The sequence below is a fragment of the Polistes dominula genome, unplaced genomic scaffold (assembly GCF_049000335.1).
Source record: "Polistes dominula isolate Pdom_NZ unplaced genomic scaffold, Pdom_raw_medaka contig_75, whole genome shotgun sequence".
Classification (NCBI taxonomy): Eukaryota; Metazoa; Arthropoda; class Insecta; order Hymenoptera; family Vespidae; genus Polistes; species Polistes dominula.
Window position 1 is genome coordinate 3,635,920 of NW_028301003.1, and position 18,595 is coordinate 3,654,514.

General features: G+C 33.2%; 1 protein-coding gene and 1 long non-coding RNA gene across 18 annotated transcripts in view; one reads left to right on the top strand and one right to left on the bottom strand.

Annotated features, from left to right (window-relative positions):
- Nucleotides 1–42: 42 nt before the first annotated feature.
- Cog7 (conserved oligomeric Golgi complex subunit 7) lies at nucleotides 43–4,243 on the bottom strand. 4 transcript variants are annotated; one of them, XM_015329546.2, is made up of 11 exons: nucleotides 3,862–4,243; nucleotides 3,032–3,121; nucleotides 2,688–2,873; nucleotides 2,478–2,609; nucleotides 2,215–2,398; nucleotides 1,958–2,151; nucleotides 1,348–1,884; nucleotides 1,157–1,277; nucleotides 925–1,098; nucleotides 385–840; nucleotides 43–313 (listed from the first exon to the last, which is right to left on the bottom strand). In XM_015329546.2, exons 1-11 carry the CDS (start codon nucleotides 3,862–3,864, stop codon nucleotides 141–143), a joined length of 2,250 nt encoding a protein of 749 aa, XP_015185032.1. In that variant the 5' UTR covers nucleotides 3,865–4,243; the 3' UTR covers nucleotides 43–140. The 4 variants fall into 4 exon arrangements, with proteins under 4 accessions (XP_015185032.1, XP_015185031.1, XP_015185033.1 ...); XM_015329545.2 differs by lacking the exon at nucleotides 3,862–4,243 and adding an exon at nucleotides 3,515–3,655; XM_015329547.2 differs by lacking the exon at nucleotides 3,862–4,243 and adding an exon at nucleotides 3,502–3,641.
- Nucleotides 1,571–18,595, top strand: part of LOC107070965 (uncharacterized) — an 83,692-nt gene continuing 66,667 nt past the window's right edge. Inside the window, exons 1-10 of one of the 14 annotated variants that reach the window (XR_016177024.1) lie at nucleotides 1,571–1,711; nucleotides 1,792–1,935; nucleotides 1,995–2,163; nucleotides 3,303–3,363; nucleotides 3,430–3,726; nucleotides 6,829–8,325; nucleotides 8,402–11,413; nucleotides 11,503–13,290; nucleotides 13,509–13,566; nucleotides 14,591–14,647. This is a non-coding gene — a long non-coding RNA (uncharacterized LOC107070965). Of the gene's footprint in view, nucleotides 1,712–1,791; nucleotides 1,936–1,994; nucleotides 2,164–3,302; nucleotides 3,364–3,429; nucleotides 3,727–6,828; nucleotides 11,414–11,502; nucleotides 13,291–13,508; nucleotides 13,567–14,590; nucleotides 14,648–18,595 lie in introns of all 14 variants that reach the window. The other 13 variants (XR_016177023.1, XR_016177025.1, XR_016177029.1 and 10 more) reach the window with 13 other exon arrangements.

The following is an 18,595-nucleotide window of genomic DNA, read 5'->3' on the forward strand; positions in this document are numbered from 1 at the left end:
AAATAAATATTTCTTTGGAATGTAAATACCACAATACAAAACAATAATTACCAATACGTTTATTAATACGTATATTTGATTTTATTTATGATAAGGTATAGTATTTTTCTATAAAAACGATTGTTTAATTAATAATATTATTAACCAGAAGAAGTAATGTTTCTCATTTGTCTAACAGCAGCAACGACACGTGCGTTACAACCAGTACTACCATTTTGATATTCCTCTGGAGGTAATCTTAATAACAACGATGTATGTTGCAGATTTTCTGACAATGAAAGACCAAGTTCTTCCAAAACATTTCCAAGATAATCTAAAAAGACATCACCAATTAATATTTAACTTTAACTTGAACAATGTGTAATTGTTTAATCGTATTCACACCTATATCCGTAGCAAGTTGTTTACAAGCAGCAGAATTTAATTGACCAATGGCTAATGTTTGATCATGAAACATTTGACAAGTTCCTCTAGCAATGATATCTAACAAGATACCAGTAAAACCAGATTCCATTGATCCTTGAGCATACTGTGGATCAGCAGCTTTCAATGCCAATGTTAAACTTGGATTATCTCTCAATAAAAATGGTTCCAAATGTTGTGGTAATGTCATCAAATATTGACCAACTTGTGTGATGTATTCTTGAGGTGCAAAACTATAATCTGGTAAATCTGTACTTAGATGCATTTTATTTACATCACCTGACCAAGCTGGTGCTTTTTGTACTAAGAGTAATTGAGAAAATATTGGAGCAAAAATGACTTCGTAAGTCGCATGATGTAAATCGGAACAAAGTTTATGAATCGGTTTTATTACAGAATCGAGAATAGTTTTATCCTCTGTAAATAAAATACATTTATTTCATTATGATGATAATTAATGAATATAATGTTAATATATTTTATAATTAAATTTGTATTTACCTTTTTGAAAGGAAGCTACGAGTTGTTCTAATTCTGTTTGTCCGGCAGGTTCGAGAAGTAATTTTTTATACTGATTGAAAGGACCCGCTGTATGACTTAATAATTTATTATTGGATTCGATTATATCGATAACTAAAGATTTTTCAAATTGATGCACTTGTCCCAGAAATTCTCCTACAGTAAAAAAAAGGAAATGTACAAATCTTTTTAAAATATTTAGAAAAATATTTACCTATACTTTGCATCAAGGTAAGACACATTTGAAATAAATTCCAATCTTCTTGTTTAACTTTTTTCCTTTCCAATTGTCTTATCGTTGTTTGATATTTAATAATATATTTATCAAAATATATCTGTAAAATAATCATTTAATTATCTTTTGTTATATTAGAAAGAATATGAGAAGAAAGAAAATAAACGTACGTTTAAGGCTTTAAGTAAACCTGGATAACCACAGCCATCGGTGAACAGTTTACATCGTTTATTAGCTTCATGAGCATAAGTAATAATTCTGGAAATACTGAATGACAAAGAATTGATGGTTTCACTAAGATCATCGTGTAATAAATCCATTGATTGAAGTTGTTGTTCCAATTGTGCAACTTCGTAAGTTTTATACTTCATGACGTATGGAACATAAGGTGCATATATTGCTTGTGCCAAAGATGTTACATGTTGAACAAATGTTTTTGCATTACTTGTTTCATTACCAGAAATATTACGATTGATTGATTTCATTGAAGACAACGTTTCTATAGCTCCATTTATGTTCACAGCAAAATGTCTGGTAAGTTGTTTAAGTTCTAACAATAAAGATAATTGCATAGCATTCGAATATTGTTTCAATAATGATTCTATACATTCCAGTATACTTGGATCCAAACTTCTCAATAAATCAGCATACACGTTAATAAGAATTTCAATAGATGTGTTGGGAAATACTTGTTGACACCATTTTACCTATAACATTATATATGACACTTATTTTAAATATTAATTACAATTATAATGGTAAATAATTTATACTCTTTACTTGTTCGTGCCAAGTAGTTAAAAGTTTGTCATAATAGGTGTGTAACCAGTACGTCAAATTTTCATCCTGTGCCAATTCTATGGTTTGTCTCCATTCTTGTCCCAACGATACTTTCAAACAATTGTGATAATATTTCAGAAGTTGAGGTAACCTTTCCATTTTGTTGAAAATATCCACATACACTTTGGATTGGTCTATAAATTCAAGTAAGATATTTAAGTTTAATTATAGAATATTACAAAATAAAATATAGATACCTAAATTTCCTGTGTTAAAAGCTTGCACAAGTTTAGGACTAGCCATGGCTTCTAATCGATTTTTTAAACCTTCTAATTGTAGCTTTTTATCTTCAAAATCTACAACGTTGATAAGCATGGTTAAAGACTTTTGCATGCTGAACAATTTGCTAGCAATGGCTTCGATATCTCCTGATTCAAATACCTATCAAAGTATTTGGAATAAATTAGAATGATTATTAAGTATTAATATTATAAATAATATTATAAATCAATCTTCATACTTCTTCTACATCGTTTGCCAAAGCACTCCAATTATCTGCTTCGTGTAGACCACGTTTGGCTGTTTCCAGTTGAGTTTTTATTCTATCCAATCTTTCTAAAGATTCTATAGAAGATACTGTACATTCTTCTACCTGTTAAATCAATTTTTGATGTAATGAATTTTATAAAATTATGAAGTACAATGATGTTTATGGTAATGTGTTAAGAACCTTAGCAATTTCTTGTTTAACCGAAGCCATCTTTTCTTTTAATGCTAAAGCTTCTTGTTGCAATAGTTGACTGTCTCGAAGAACCCTTGGTAAACTTGATAAAACCGATTGACTGGTTTCTTCCAATGCACTGTTAACTTGTTGTACATACAATTGTAGTTTCATTACCAAAGATGATACAAACGCCTAATAAAAAGATAATTGAGATAAAGTATGATTTCAAAATGAGAACATTGAAGTGAAATATTCATTTTTTATGTTGACTTTACAATTGTAAATAATTTTTCAAAAATTGTTTTAAAATTTAAAAGTAACTTATTGTTATTATTTCACCAAAAATTTACATCTTTGTTCTCTTGAGCTTCGTTGGATTTGAACGTTTTGTTGATCCATTCTTTAGCATCAAATGTGTCCTCAGAGAATGCGGAGACATCCTGTATATATTAAATGTCAACTTGTCAAAACTATTACATTTATATTTGGACATTTAACACTCTTATATACTATTGTTTATTATATAATAATAAAATATATTATAATACGTGATATAAAATATATAGAAACAAAAATTTGAGGTTAGAATAATTATTAAAAATAAAATATTTTTTTCTATAGGTGTAAGATAGAAAGAGAGGGGAAGAAGTGGAACCGAAATGGACATGAGAAAGACAGAAAGGTAAAGTTTTTTTTTAATAGTTTTACGTGTGTAGTTAATTATCGTTTCTTTGTGTTTGTACGAAAGAAAGAGAAATGTATAAAGTTCAAAAGAGAAAGAGAGAAAGATAGATAGAAAAAAAAAACTATTCAAATTTACCAGCTGAGCTTACCATACTCATAAGAACTTCCGGAGATATACTAGCACACAAGTAAAACTGATTGCAATTCAAGATTGTTCGATTTAAATAACCTTAAAAAGTGTGTGTTTATTTATAATACGAACAAGACAAAGAGAGAGAGAGAGAGAGAGAGAGAGAGAGAGAAAGAAAGAAAGAAAAAGAGATAGAGAAACTTCAACGAGAAAGATAGAGAAATTAGTAAGGTTAGAATTTATTTTGTTCCTTTTTTTACACTTTCTTACCCCCTCCCCTCCCTTTCATTTCTCCTATATATACATGTATATATATATATGTTTGCAATTGTAGATATTTTTTTCTAAATTAATTTATTATATTACCATTATTATTATTATTGTTATAGTAAAAATTTAAAAATGGAATTTATTATTTAACGTATCACGTGGTTATTGAAATTATTGAAATAATTTTCGTTATTTTCGCAATGAATGATTTTTCCATAGTTGTGTTGTGTAAAATGTACTACGTAGGTCAACGTCGTCGTTGTCGTCGTCGTGTCGTCGTCGTTGTTCGTCGTCATTGCAACGTCGTCAACGATGACGATGACGACGACGTAACGTGTGTCTCGTAAGAACAAAAAAAATATATATGTATATGTATATATGTATATATAATAATCGTTCGTGTTCACATGGATACCGTATGCATTTCTCACCTTTTAATACGATATCGTAATTGGAGAAAAGCTCGTGAAAAAAACAGGTAACGTGATAATAAAATTCAAACGATAATAAACGAATCTTTGTCATTTGTCATTCTCGTCATCTCTTGTCATCTCTTGTCACCATCGTGTCATTTTAGAAAATAATTCCCAATAATGATAATAATTATTCGTGTCATTTTTTTTTATGTATATTCATTTTTGACGAGAATAAAATGAAAAAGAATTAATTATATTTTCCTTTCTTTTTTTTAGGTTAGAATCATATTTGATTTATAAAGAAAGGGGTTAGGGGGAGAGAGAGAGAAAGATGAAAAATAAAATTAATTAATAATCGAATTTAATAAATTTTTCTTATTTTCTTTTATATTTCATTATCGTTACGTACTAATATGCGAATATTTAAATTATACGATAATTACGAAAGGTGAAATTAAAATCAAAGCTAATTAAATGGGATCATCGTGAAAATGTTTAATTGAAATGTTAGGTTATTTGGCTTTCATTATATTTTATCTTTATTATCATCATTATTATTATTATTATTATTACGCGGAAGAGAAATGGTGAATAATAATTATTCTGGCCGTCTTTTTTTTATATGATCAACTTATTTATGTAATTTTTTATTTTTTATTTTAGCAGTTTGATACATCTCATTATTTTGATGGATCATCTCTCTCTCTCTCTCTCTCTCTCTCTCTCTCTCTCACACTTTCTCTTAGTTTCTTTCTTCCTCTTCCTCTTCTTCTTCTTCTTCTTCTTTAGTTTTTTTTCTCTTTCTCTTTCGATTAAAACAAGGGGAAAAGCGGGGTCATTGGAGAGGGTAAAAATGCATGTATGCATGCATACATGTGATTTGTTTGTGTGTGTGTGTGTGTGTGTGTGTGAGTGTGTGAGAAAGAAAGAAAGAAAGAAAATGCAGCGTGTGATATCGGATGGTTCCGCGCCCTTTGCCGATTGCCACGCCCCCCAAGTTTGAGTTTGCGCTTTAGCGGTTGCGCAACAGTTGGGAACTTGAATTTTGCCCCCCGAAATTGGCTGACGGCCACATTCGAAATAAGGAAAAAGCACCCCCTTCTCACTCTCTCACTCTACCTGGCTAATTTCGAATGGTGGGAGTAGGATAGATGATCGAGTGAGTGAGTGAGAGAGAGGGGGGAGGGTTGAATGAGTCAAGACGGGTATGGGAAGAGGTAGGGGAAGAAGAGGAGTGAGGTGGGGTGAGGAAGAGGGAAATTAAAGGATGAAAGTCGACTACTACTTTGTCTCCGACGTTGATTTTCCAGTTTTCTTATTTTTCTGTTTTCTTTTTTGCTTCGTCTTCTTCTTCAATATATTTCTTTTTCTTTTAGAGGTTATTTTTCTTTTTTTTTCTTTCTTTCTCTTTCTTTTAGCTCGGTGCAAACAAAATCGACGAACGAACGACCAACTCATTCGTCGTCTTCTTCTTCTTCTTCTTGCTGCCATATTTCCTCCGCAATTCGCCTTCGTGAATATTTGATATTTCGATTTGCCTCTTTTCTTCGTAATGCAATGCATATACTCCATCCATATATACAGTGAACGTATTTTAAAATTGTATGTATAATACCGTTACGGGTTATTCTAAATTTTTTCTTGAAAATTATTTTTTAGAGAATAAACAAAATTTTGAAATGTAATGTAATACAAAGTACATTTGCTTACAAAAATAATATATACTTGTAATAAAAAATAATTATACAGTATATATACAGTAAGCATATTTTAAAATCGTGTGTATAATATCGTTACTATTTATTCAAAATTTTTCCTTCATAATTATTTTTTATATAATATACAATATGTTTTAGAGAATGAAGAAAATTTTGAAATATAATGTACTATAATACAAAGTACATTTGTTTACAAAAATAATATATCGAACTCATCAAACTGGCCGAAAACATTAAAACAAAATGTATTTTATACTTTTGAACAATTACAAGTATTAGTAGAATGTATTAGAATATTAAAAATAATTGTTAATTAATCGAAAAGAATGTGTATTGTTAGCTGACAACACCAAGTTTATAATCTACGTATCATCTTCTTGGAAATCCACCGTTAAACCGAGTCATTGTCCTCTGAGTTGTTTTGTTTAAATGTTAGGTTTATATTGCTTTCCAAAAAGGTTACATAAACATAATGAAAATGTAATACTCGGAATAAATGGTATTTCCTTTTATGGAATGTAATATAAACACAATATTGAATAAAAGAACTGTACGTAGAGGACAATGTGCCAGTCTAACGGTGAATTTTGAGGATGACGGTACGTAAATGGTATATTCTCTGTTTTTAAACTACAATATACATTTCTTTCGACTAATTAACAATTATTTAACATATATCGAACATTATGATATACATCATGATGTTTAAAGTACACACACACATTTTTATGCATATTATTTTCTTATTTGTTATAATTATTACAATTTTTTTTTAACATAGAACGCGTACTGTATAATAATAGTTTTCAAGGAAAAATCTAGTAACCGTAACGGTGTGTACAATTTGAAAAGGGACCCTCATTGTATACATGTGTTTATATATTTGTTTTATAATTCGTTCTATGTATGTGTGTATTATATTATTACAGATGAACAAGGAACGGTAAACTCTTTGGAAAGATGGCAAGAATGCAGGTACACACATCCACCCATTCACACACACGTATATACAAATTGATATTTCTCATTCGTTTAAAAACGTTCAACTTTCATTCTTTTTTATTTATTATTTATATTTATTCATACTTCATATATACATATATTTATTACATTTTATATTATATATTTATATATTATATTAGGAGTACAGCTGTGCTTCTGCTATTTTCCTACAGATGGCTTATAGAAAAAATGGCGGAAACAAAATTTTACATCTAATATATACAATAATATGAAAAGAACAAAAAAGTTAATAATTAATAATATATATATATATATAGGTTTATATTTAAATGATTCGTTATAAACAATAATCGTAAGAAATACGAGGGGGATAATTTAGAAAAATAAAGCATCAATTATTTTCTTTTTTTTATCTTTTGTTGGTGATACGATACGATAAAACGGGAATGCATTTCATTGTTCGCGAATAAATAAGAGAAAGAATAAAATGAGTGTGAAAGAAAAAAGAAAGAGAGAGAGAGAGAGAAAGGAGAAATGTGAAAGTAAGAAAGAGAAAAAGAAAGAGAAAGAGAATGATAGAAAGAATATTCCAGGCATTGGCGTAGATCGTTTACATCGATTTTCGCAAATTTCTATCTCGCATTTCTTTCGATCCCTTTTTTTTATTATCAGGTCGTTTATCTTTTAAGGTCGATTACCTTTTTCCTTATCGCATACGTCAAATTTGCCTAACGTTCATGAACGGGGAACAGATAAATTCACTTTTTTCTTTTTTTTTTTTTCGATTATCCTTACCGACTTTAGCGTGGTCTAACAATGGCGTCGTTATATTCCACTCATCACATTTTATTTTATTCCCATCAAAAGAAAAAAAAAACAAAGACAAAGAATACAATTAATAATCGGTTTGTACAGGGGGAGGAGAAAGGGGAAAAGCGAAAATTCGAATCCAATTGTAATTTATTTGATAATTTAAATACATGTGATTAATAATTAATTAAACAAATATAATAATTATTTTATCTCAAGTAGTCCGCCAATTTGGCGGCCATGTTTCTTTTTCTGTCTCATTTCATTTTTTAGTATTCTTTTTTTCAAATGTATTTTAAATATCAATCGTATTATTTGTTGATCCGATTAATGGGGGATTAAATAAAAGATTTAATTAATTTTGGATCGAATAAAAAGAATATTTCTAAAAATATTAAAGAGAGATGGGAGAAGATAATTTTATTGGTTAATAATAAATTGAATTATTAAGATATTCTCTTTCTCTCGTTGACGAATACATTTCGAGAGTGTGGATTCGTTGAAAATACGAAAGATCATCGGTAACCAATCCCAAGCCTTTCTTCGCGATGGAGGAGATGAGGGATTGGACAAATGTTCTCCAGGGTACCGCTTTCCTATACTTCCGGTTGAAGAAATACAACAACTGATATCACAAAAGGCACAGAATTACGGTGAGTTTTAATAATAATTAAATAAACAGGTAAAACGTTTCGTTATTTCATTTTTTGTGTGTAATTTATCGATAAGTTCAAATCGCATGTAATTTGACTATCGCGATTTCCAAAATGGTGGACTAGGATTTGAAGTTTCGCCAAATTGGATTCTTCCTAATTTCAAAATGGCAGCCAGTTCTACAATAACGTCGATCATTTTTCCTTCATAATATTTCGAAAAATTTGTTCAAGGATTACTTTTTGATTGTTTTATAAAAATTAAATTGTAATTTATTTTAAAACAAAGTTTTTATCATAATAATATATACGCATATTGTTTTAAGAAATATTTCAAATCACGTGACGTATTATAACCTCTTTATTGTCTCCCATTCCACATAGCTGTGTCCTTTCATTCGTTCGCCCCTGGGCTGTGATAAAAAGACATTGGACCAGCCTATTACACATCTTTTTCTTAACCATTCTATTCGCAAAAAGGTAATAATACTAATCACATATTATTTTTATTTCATCGTAAAACAAAAAAAAAACAAGACAAAAAATTTATTCTTTATTCCGCGTCACGATTTTTCCATATATTTCCATTTATTTTTTTCTTCTTTTTTTTTTTTTTTTTTTTTATCCTAATCTCACAACACAAAGAGAGAGAGAGAGAGAGGGAGAAAGAGACAAACAACAATATTCATAGAATTTGTAAGTGTGAATATATGTGTAGTAAACAACTAACACTTTGAAATATGTGTATTTTTTTCTTTTTTTAATTTACATACGCTATCGTATTATACGTTTTAAAATAAAAGCGCATATAAATAATAAGCGGTCATTTTTAATCCTTTTACGATTGTCATAATCCACTTGTATATCTTTTTTTTCTTGTATTTATTATAATTTTCACTCATACCAAGGTGAAAATACTTTAAATGATTTGCCGTTGTGTTGAAATAAAAGGAACATTAAGAGAGATAGAAGAAAATAACTATACAGTGAAAGTATACAGTACTTTTATTCTCGGATTTAAGGTATCCATTAATAAAAAAAAAATACAAAGAAATGTACCCCCTCCCCTCCTCCCCTGACACATACTACGTGAAATATTTTATTTTTATTTTTATTTTTGTAAATCTGTTAACAAAAACGAAACGTTTAGAAATTTCTTATTTTTCATCTTTTCATTACAACAACAACAACAATCCACAAGCAAAAGTAGTACGGAAACTTTCAAAAGACAATCAATCGTTTGGTCTCCGACACTTTGCAAAGTAAACGATTCGAGGACATCGGCGGATGAAATTAATGATCTCCCCTCGATCTCGTTTGATTACGAGAACCATCTCTCTCTTTTAGCATCATCGGAACCCACGCCACAGTTTCCATCTTCTTCCTTTCTCTCCCACCCCCTCCTCTATCCATTGCGCCGTTGTCCCTTCCCCTACTCCTGTACCCCTTCTCCCCCCTCTTTTGTGTTCTTTCAACGTTCCTCTTTTTCGCTCATTGAGTTTTTTCCCCCTTCTCTCCTCCTCCTTCATATCCCCTCTCTCGTTTCTTTCCTCTTTATCAATCTCTTTTTATTGTTTCATTTTATTATTATTATTATTATTATTATTATTATTATTATTATTTTACCTTTTTCTTTCTTATCCCCTTTTACCCCTTTTTTCCTCTCCCTCTCTCTCCTTAATACGCGAATCAATTCTTTTTCGTTAAAAGATATTAAGAAATAAAAAAAAAGGAATAAAAAGGTAAGAGATAGAGAGACAGAGAGAGAGAGAGAGAGAGGGAGAGTGTCCCTTTGTAACTAAAAGAAAAATCAATTTTCTTCAATCTTTTTTAACATCCAAGAATAGGATTATAAAGGTTGTAATAATGGCAATATTAGTGTGTGTGTGTGTGTGTTTGCGTATGTGTGTGCGTAATATAATGGGAGAAGGGGGAATGTAGGGAAGGTTAATAGAGATAATAGATAAAAAGATTAAAAGATAGGGATAAAAAGATATTTGCTTTTTCATCTTTCGAATTTCTCTGCGCACGATCGACCAGCCGTAGCAGAAGAAGAACCAACAACAACAACAGTAGCAGTACCAGCACCAGTACCAGAGTACCAGTACCAGTACCAACACACCAGTTAGGTTCTCTCTAACAGGTCCTCGACCTTCTCTCTAAACCTCCAAGCTGAGCGCAAGCGATCGGATATGCCAAGAAACGATACATCCACCGATCTCCCTCCCCCTTCCTATCCTCCCACTTTTAGTCCTTCCTTCCCCCTCTTTCTCTCTCTCTCTCTCTCTCTCTCTCTCTCTCTCTCTCTCTCACCCGAGTGGGCCCCTTTTTCAACGATTTTCATTGTTTCTTCTTCTCTCGTCGTTCTCTTACTACTACTCGCATGGAATTGTATGTACGCGGGTTAAATATTACGTCCTTAAGATGGGTAATCGTGAATTCAGGCAAGATAGACGACGCATTCAAAAATGGTAGTTACATTGAATATTTTTTAAAAAATTCTTTTTTCTTTTTGTATCAATTGTTAATATTCCTATTCAATTTTTTTCTTATTTTATCATTTGCAAATATTGATATTAATTTTTATTTCGTTATCTACTAACATATATAAAGTTTTTTTAATTATTTGTTAGGTTAAGTGATAAGCTCGTGCAGAGCTTTTTTTGTTTTTGGTTTTTTCTAAATGAACAAACGGCGTGAATTATCGCACGAATTTTATTGGTCAATCTAATACAAGTTTTCCAATTATTAATTATTATACTCATGATTATTATTTCTTAGAATTGGATAGGGAGGGGAGAAAAGAAAAGATGGAAGGAAAGAGAAAAAAGAAATTTGTTTCAAAAAGAAATATCGAAGAAAATAATAAACTTCTCCCGCGCTCTTTTCTCATCTCCGGGGGGACAGATGCGCCTAGCAGAAGCGATAACGGCTTTCTTCTCGAGGGTAGTCCCCACGAGACAAGGGAGAGGGGGAATGCATGCATATGACGAAGGAGGGGGAACGGCGAAGGGGAAGGGGAAGAATGAAAGAGTGAGAGAGAATGCAGACACGCGCACGCGGGCTCCGCGGCAAAAAGTAAAAAAATGTAAAAAAAAAAAATAATAATAATAATGAAAATAATAATAATAATAATGAAAATAATAATAATAATAATGATAATAATAATAATAAAAGGGATTCCAGCAAAAGAGGGAGCAAGCAAGCAAGCAAGAAAAATGAAGAAAGGAAAGGAAGAAAGAAAGAAAGAAAGGAAGGAAGGAAGAACGGGACTCCGAATTTTTTTGCAGTCCCCTTCTTCTTCGTCCGGCTCTAGAGGTATTATATTGATTTTTATAAATTCCTCGCGAGAACGGCCAAAGCTGAATACCATACTACTACTACTACTACTACTACTACACCATCATCATCACCACACCACCTCCATTACTGTTACTACTACTATAACAATTTCTCAAAGTAATTATGTGAGAATGAAAAACGAATAAATAATATATAACAGAAGAATCTCATTGGACAAAACAGTTCGGTTACATAGTTTTCCCGCCATGTAACTTTGCAGAGTTTAACGACGGAAACGTACGAAAGTCTACGAAAAACTACGATATTGAACTTTCGTACTTTTGATTTCCTCCTTTCCTTTCTTTTTTTCTCTCTCTCTCTCTTTTTCTTTCGTTTCTTTCACTTTCACACCAATGTAAATAATATTTTTATTCGAATAAATGTTCTGTTGAATTTTAAATAAACAAAAAAAAGTGAAGTTATATAATTATTTGGATAAAGTAGTAGTAAAAAAAAAATAGAAAAAAATGTTTATTAAAAAAGGAGGGAAAATTCCTAGTGACGATAGTAGTAGATACCAAGAATAGGAGTCTGGTAACACGCGACGACACACGGCCCTGCTCACAGTCGGAAGTAATCGAAAGTAGTCGAAGCCATCCGACGAACGTTAGGAAAAGTGGGGTGCTTCCCCTACTTTAACTTTTGCCGCCCCTCAGTTCCCCACCAGAGTACACTACTAGAGACCTGCACACCATCCCCTTCTTCCATCCTTCTTTGTCTTTTTCATTCTTTTTCTCTCTCTCTCTCTCTCTCTTTTACTCTCTTCCTCAGTCGCTTCCTCCTCTTTCTCCGTCTCACTCTCTTTATCACTGTCTTCTTCCAACCTCTTTCTCTCTCTCTCTCTTTCTATCACACACATTCACTCTCACTCACATACACGGTCTCCTATCTTTCTCTTTCTATCTCTTTCTATCTCTTTCTCTCTCACTCTCTCTTTGATTCTGTCTCACACTCTTGCTCCCTCATTCGCTCGTTCGTTCTTAACGTCAAACCACTTAGGGCCGCGAACCTCGGCAGTCAGTCGATCTTTCTAACGGCAGCATTTCGGCATTTTCCAGCTGATCGGGCGCGAGCGGTTCGCGGTTGTTAGTTCGACAATCGCCATTTTGTACGTCAGCACGCATCGTGTGTGCTGTTGGTTGGTACGTCGTAATCGTAGTCGGTGTTTTCGTCGCCGTCGGTTGCGTTGTCGTCGACGTCGTCGTCGTCGTCGTCGTCGTCGTCGTCGTCGTTGTCGTCCTCTCGTCGCGTCGCGTCGCGTCGCGTCGTCCTCGTTGTTTTCATCGTCGGTCGTCGATCGTAACGTCACGCCGGCGTTTCTCTCATTGTACATATTACACATATATATATGTATGTATATATATATATATAGTACACACATCTATCTACATGTACATGTGTTAATTCAAAGTGTGTGTCGTTCCGCGACGCGCCGTTCCTCTCGTTCATCTTTCTATCTCTCTCTTTCTACCCGTTCGCGTTTTTTAAAGGAACACACAGGGTCCTCGTGGTGCGTGTGTATGTGTTGCGTTGCGTGCGTGTGTGTGCGCGCGTTCTTTTCAACTATTTTTCTCATCCCCCTTCACACTTTGTGCGTGGTTTTTAAATAAACGTGCATCACACGTAAATATATTATTATTATTATTTTATTATTATTATTATTTTATTATTATTATTATTATTATTTTTGTGTATTTATATATATATATATATATATATGTATGTATGTATGACGACTGACGTAACACACACGTGTTTTATTATTCATTTTTCAAATAACAAATCTCATCATATGTCATAACCTAACACACGTGTTGTGTGTGTCACGCGTCACAAAAAAGAAAAGGGAAAACAAGAAGGAAGGAAGAAAGAAAGAAATCAATCAACAAAATTGAAATCGTAAGAATTCGTAAAAGCGCGCGCCTTTTTTTAACCGACCAATTCCTTTTTTTAACCCCTTTAGATTTTTCCCCGAAAAGAGTGGGAAGATTTTTAGTAGGCATTATGTGCGTGTGAAAGATAGAAAGAAGAAACTAAAGAGAATTGTGGACTAAAAAAAATAAAAAAATAATAACCCTCAGTGCGTTTGTTTCCGCTTGAACTCGAGAAACAGTCCAAGAAATAGACATACACACATACATACAGCAGACAAACAGACAATCAGACAGACAGACACTTTCAGTTGGTTTAATAGATAAATAAAAAGGAAGATAGAAAATAAAAGATTAATAGATAAATGGGATAAAGAGAAAGAGAGAAGGAGTATAATAAAAGAGTCTTGCTTGCGGTGCGCGAGCATAGTGCGCGTACGGAGTGCGTGAACCGAGTGCGTGGTGCCGCGTGTGCTGAGCTTCACTCGCATACTACCTCCACCACTACCCCTATCTCCTCCCCCCTTATTCTCTTTTTGCATCCTTACAACCTCCCCCACTTCGTAACTATCACAAAACCTACCCCTCCCCACCCCTCCTCTCCTCCTTTTTCTCCAATCATTCTTTCTTTCTCTTTCTAACTCTTTCTCGCACGCTCATATTTTGTACTTTCTGCCGTCGTCGTTGTTTCTTCCTGATCATCCTATTCTCTCGCTCTTTTTTTTTATTTCATTCCTTCTACGTTTTATCTATTACTATTCTATTACTATTATTACGAGTACTAGTACTCTTTATATTACAACTTGCTGATATATTGTTGTCGGTGTGTTGTTGCTGCTATCCCTACTACTACTACTACTACTACTACTACTACTACTACTACTACTACTACTACTACTACTACTACTACTACTACTACTACTACTACTACTACTACTACTACTCTTTCATTGGATCATCACCTACTCTACTACGTCATTGGATCACACCCCTACTACCTACTATTTACGTCACTGGATCACCACTACCACTACTATTATTTTGCATTATAGACGAGCGCGTGCTCGTGTCACGAGGGGATGTTTCGGATTGGATGAAACACCAAGATAGTGAGTACAAATTCTAACGAATTTATTTATTTGAATTTATTTATTTGAATTTATTTTATTTTTAGTTTATATTTATCATTTTATCTTTTCACTTCAGTTTATTTTATTTTTATATTTTGAAATGTATCATCGTTAGAGAGATAGAAACGAAGCTCCCGCGCGCGAGCGCGTGTATTCGTTGTATGTGCGCGCGCACACGCGGAAATACTTTTTCTCGCGAGAAGCGTGTTTTTCCGCCTGCACGGCATAACGTTTGCCTGTTTGCCTGCCATGTTAAAAGAAACCGGCGTCTATCTTTTCTATCTTTTTCTTTCTATTTATCTATTTATCTAACTAAAACTATCTTTCTATTTCTTGTTCGTGCCGGCTCGCGGTACTTCCCCCTACCACCGTACCACGCGACGCGACTCTTTCCCCGCTCCTCCCTATTCTTCTTTATTTTCCTTCTTTCTTCCTCTACTCTTTTTCGTTACCCCTTCCCCCCACCACTTTGCGAACCATTCCGTCGCGACGGCGGCAATTATTTTGCTGTTGCTGTTGCCTTTGCTTTTGCTGCTGCTGTTGTTATAGGCTAAGTGCCGTCGACAATCAAATTATACTTCGATCGCGTTTATTTTTTTTTTGATTTTACCATCACTACTATCATAATAATGCAATAACAACACAACACAAGGATGACGACGGAAATGCAACGACGATGCAACCATGTAAAAAATGGAGAATAAACCCACACCATTGATGTTGATTGTCAAACAACGACCTCTCGTTTTTCATTGACTTGTTGTCTCTCCCTCTCTCTCTCTCTTTCTCTCTCTCTCTCTCCTTTTTAGCCTTTATTATACTTGATTACTTTGTCTCTTTTTATTTCTTTTTTTATTCAATCATTTTATTTCTTTCTTTCTCATTTTCTCTTTTATCTTTATTTTTCCCTTCGCTAACATAACTTCGTATAATAATAATAATAAAATATTTAAACAAATAAATGTTTGAATTTTAATTCGACATGTAATAATTTCGGACACCATTATTTTTGCTGGTAGTGTACCTTTTTTTTCGTGTTTTCTATGCTACGAAAGAAAGAGACAAACAAAACAGATGTACAGATAGACAAATAGTTAGATAGTTAGATAGAAAGAAATATTACGAGGGGATATAGGAAAACAATGGAGCATCGCGACACGAAAAGAGGGAGAAGTGGTGGTAGAAATGGTAGGGTAGAGTGAGAGGGAAAAGAAGGGAGTAGAGTAGCGTCGCGTCGTGTAGGTTGAAGGGTGAGAGGGGACTAGAAGGGGGTGTGGGAAGGAAAACGACGTTATACTCTTCGGACTACACGCGGTCGTTCGTCTACTGCATGAACTCTCTCTCTCTATACATTCACACACACACAGTTCTTTCTTTTTTCCTGACCCCTCTCTTTCAATGAGGTAGGGGAGAAAAAAGAGAATGAGAGTGAGAGAGAGAGAGAGAGAGAGAGAGACGCGTTGGAATAATGCGACTTTGAAGATCTTCCAAAGAATCATTCCCCTCTTTACACACTCTCATTCTTTCTCTCTCTCTCTCTTCCTCTCTTTTTTACTTTTTCATCATACGCATTCTCAAATAAGCAACCACTTTTTGCGGTTTAATGTCGCATGTTTTACGCCCGTTAATAATTTTTTTTTTCTTCCTTTTTTTTGTTGCGAGGGATATATGCACTTCTATCGTCGGCGTTAATCAAAATTGCATTCTTCCTTGCAACTCTTTACCCCCACTCCCTCACGTCTCGTCCCACACCACACTCCACTTTACTCCACTCTACCCCCACTCTCTTCTCCTCTCATCTCCTCTTCACTACTCCCACTCCCACTTCTTTTCTTTCCTTTCCTTTCTCCCTTCTCTTTTTTTTATCCCCCCTCCCAGCACCTTCTGTTCGCTTCACAAAGTTTTTTTTTTCTTTTCATTTTCATTTTTATTATTTTTTTTTTACTGCGGACAAGCAATTTCATTCGCCGAGATGATTTCAAGCGCCCAAGAATATTATTAAGACCTTCTAATTGTCTCTATCCTTTCTATCTCTCTTTTTCTTTCTCATTTTTATCTCTTTTTTTTCATTTTTTATCTTTTATCCGTCTATCTTCTTCCACTTTGTTCTCTTTCTCTCTCTCTCTCTTTCTTTCTCTTTCGCACTATCGTGGAATTTTTGAGTAGGAATTATTTCGAAATGAGTCATCGTCGTGAATCGCGATTAATGAAGAAAGAAGGGCGAAGGGGTGAGGTTTAAAGGGTATTGAGGGAGAAGGAGGAGAAGAGGGACTAGAGGATAGGGTGTTGGGTTCGTCGAGAATGAAGAAGAAGAAGAAGAGTGAGAAAGGAGTACTGGATATGGGGGTAAACGGGAAGAAGGGGGAGGAAGCTTTTCCAAGTATTTCGCGGCACGCGATAGCCCGAGGGCGTGTGTAGTTAATTCTATGCTTATTTTTATGCGGGGAATTTTTTTTTAATTCTCGGAAGTCCACGTTGTTACACCGCACAAGTTAACTTTACAAAGAATTGCCCAGTATTCCGAAGTTAAGAAGTTAATATCTTTTTTTTTCTTTTTCTTTTTCTTTTCTTTTTCTTTTTATTCGAATGAAAATAAGTTATCGCGAAATTGTAATACACCACCCCGTTACCGTTGCCGCCACCGTCGCCCCATCGCCGCCATTTGTCAAGATGGCGGAACATTTTTAATATCACCGAAATTTGTTAGTTAATTTTTTCGAATAAATTTGTTTCTTCTTTTTTTTTTTTTTTTTTTGATTACATTCAAATAATAGGATCAAATTTTTTCAACTATCATCTCAACACGTGTTTTTGCTGTTAAATAAAGTAATAAAAGGAAGAATACAAATGGCAGAAAAAAAACATGGCGACGGTAAGCTCGTAATGTCAAAGTCCGATCGTTGATTGGCCGAATGATGACGTTTGATAATTCTATATGTATCTAAGGAAAAAAATAAATTATGTCATCTTATTCGAGATTTCAATGCACGTGTTTTTCTTCTTCTGCATTTTAATTTCTCTTTTGTGTTGTGTGGATTAACCTTCTTCTTTTTTGTTGTTGTTCTTTTCGTCAGTTTTTTTTCTGTATCTATTATTCTTTTTATATAGCTGCATTTATCTATGAATTACTAGCGTCAGAATAAAACTGGTCGGAGGTTGGTTTTGTGCGTCATTGCAAATTCGAAAAAGAGCGATCATTGACGTCACCCAGAAACTCGTTGTTCATCTCTATTATTTCTTTTTTTTTCCTTTTTTTTTCTCTTTAATCGTTAATAGCTAATAACGCACGATCGATCTTTTAAATAATGCGAGATTATCGATCCGTCCCCGATACACGATCATCTACTTTACGTTTTCAAATGGGTTTTCCCAAAAAGAACCAAACATAACTTTTCGTTTTATTCATATTTTTATTTATTTTTCTCTTTTTCTTATTGTACATATTTATATCATTATATAAAAATTGAGATTTGAATCGTACGCATAATAAAAAGAATGATTCATACATCGTGATTATAGATTTTTTTTTTTTTTTTTACATAGAAAAGATTGACGAAAGAATAGTTCGTTGAAAGGTCAAAAAAAAGTACCAATTAATAATCTATCCCAAAAATAAAAATTACTATAAATTTTCCAACTAGTAACAAAATGTTGTCCGATTTCTAGTAAAAAAAAAACATACCTACTAACCTATCCCGAAAATAAAAATTAATATAAATTATCTAACTAATAACAAAATGTAGCCTGATTTTCTGACATCGATAAAATGAGAATAAAATAAGAATAAAATAATAAATATTAATTTTAAAAATGAATTTGTCGAGAAGTATCATCCTAACCTTATCATGAAGTCCCCCTATTTCCCCACCATCATCCGCTCCTGTCCCGTATTATAAGATTTTTATTCATAGGATGAAAAAAACTAAA

Bases quoted from the DNA above. Each gene is read 5' to 3' on its own strand.
- Cog7 (XM_015329545.2), bottom strand. The intron at 2,399-2,477 runs GTATGAAGATTG...ATACTTTGATAG, and splicing joins TGGCAAACGATGTAGAAGAA to GTATTTGAATCAGGAGATAT. The intron at 841-924 runs GTAAATACAAAT...TTTTATTTACAG, and splicing joins CGTAGCTTCCTTTCAAAAAG to AGGATAAAACTATTCTCGAT.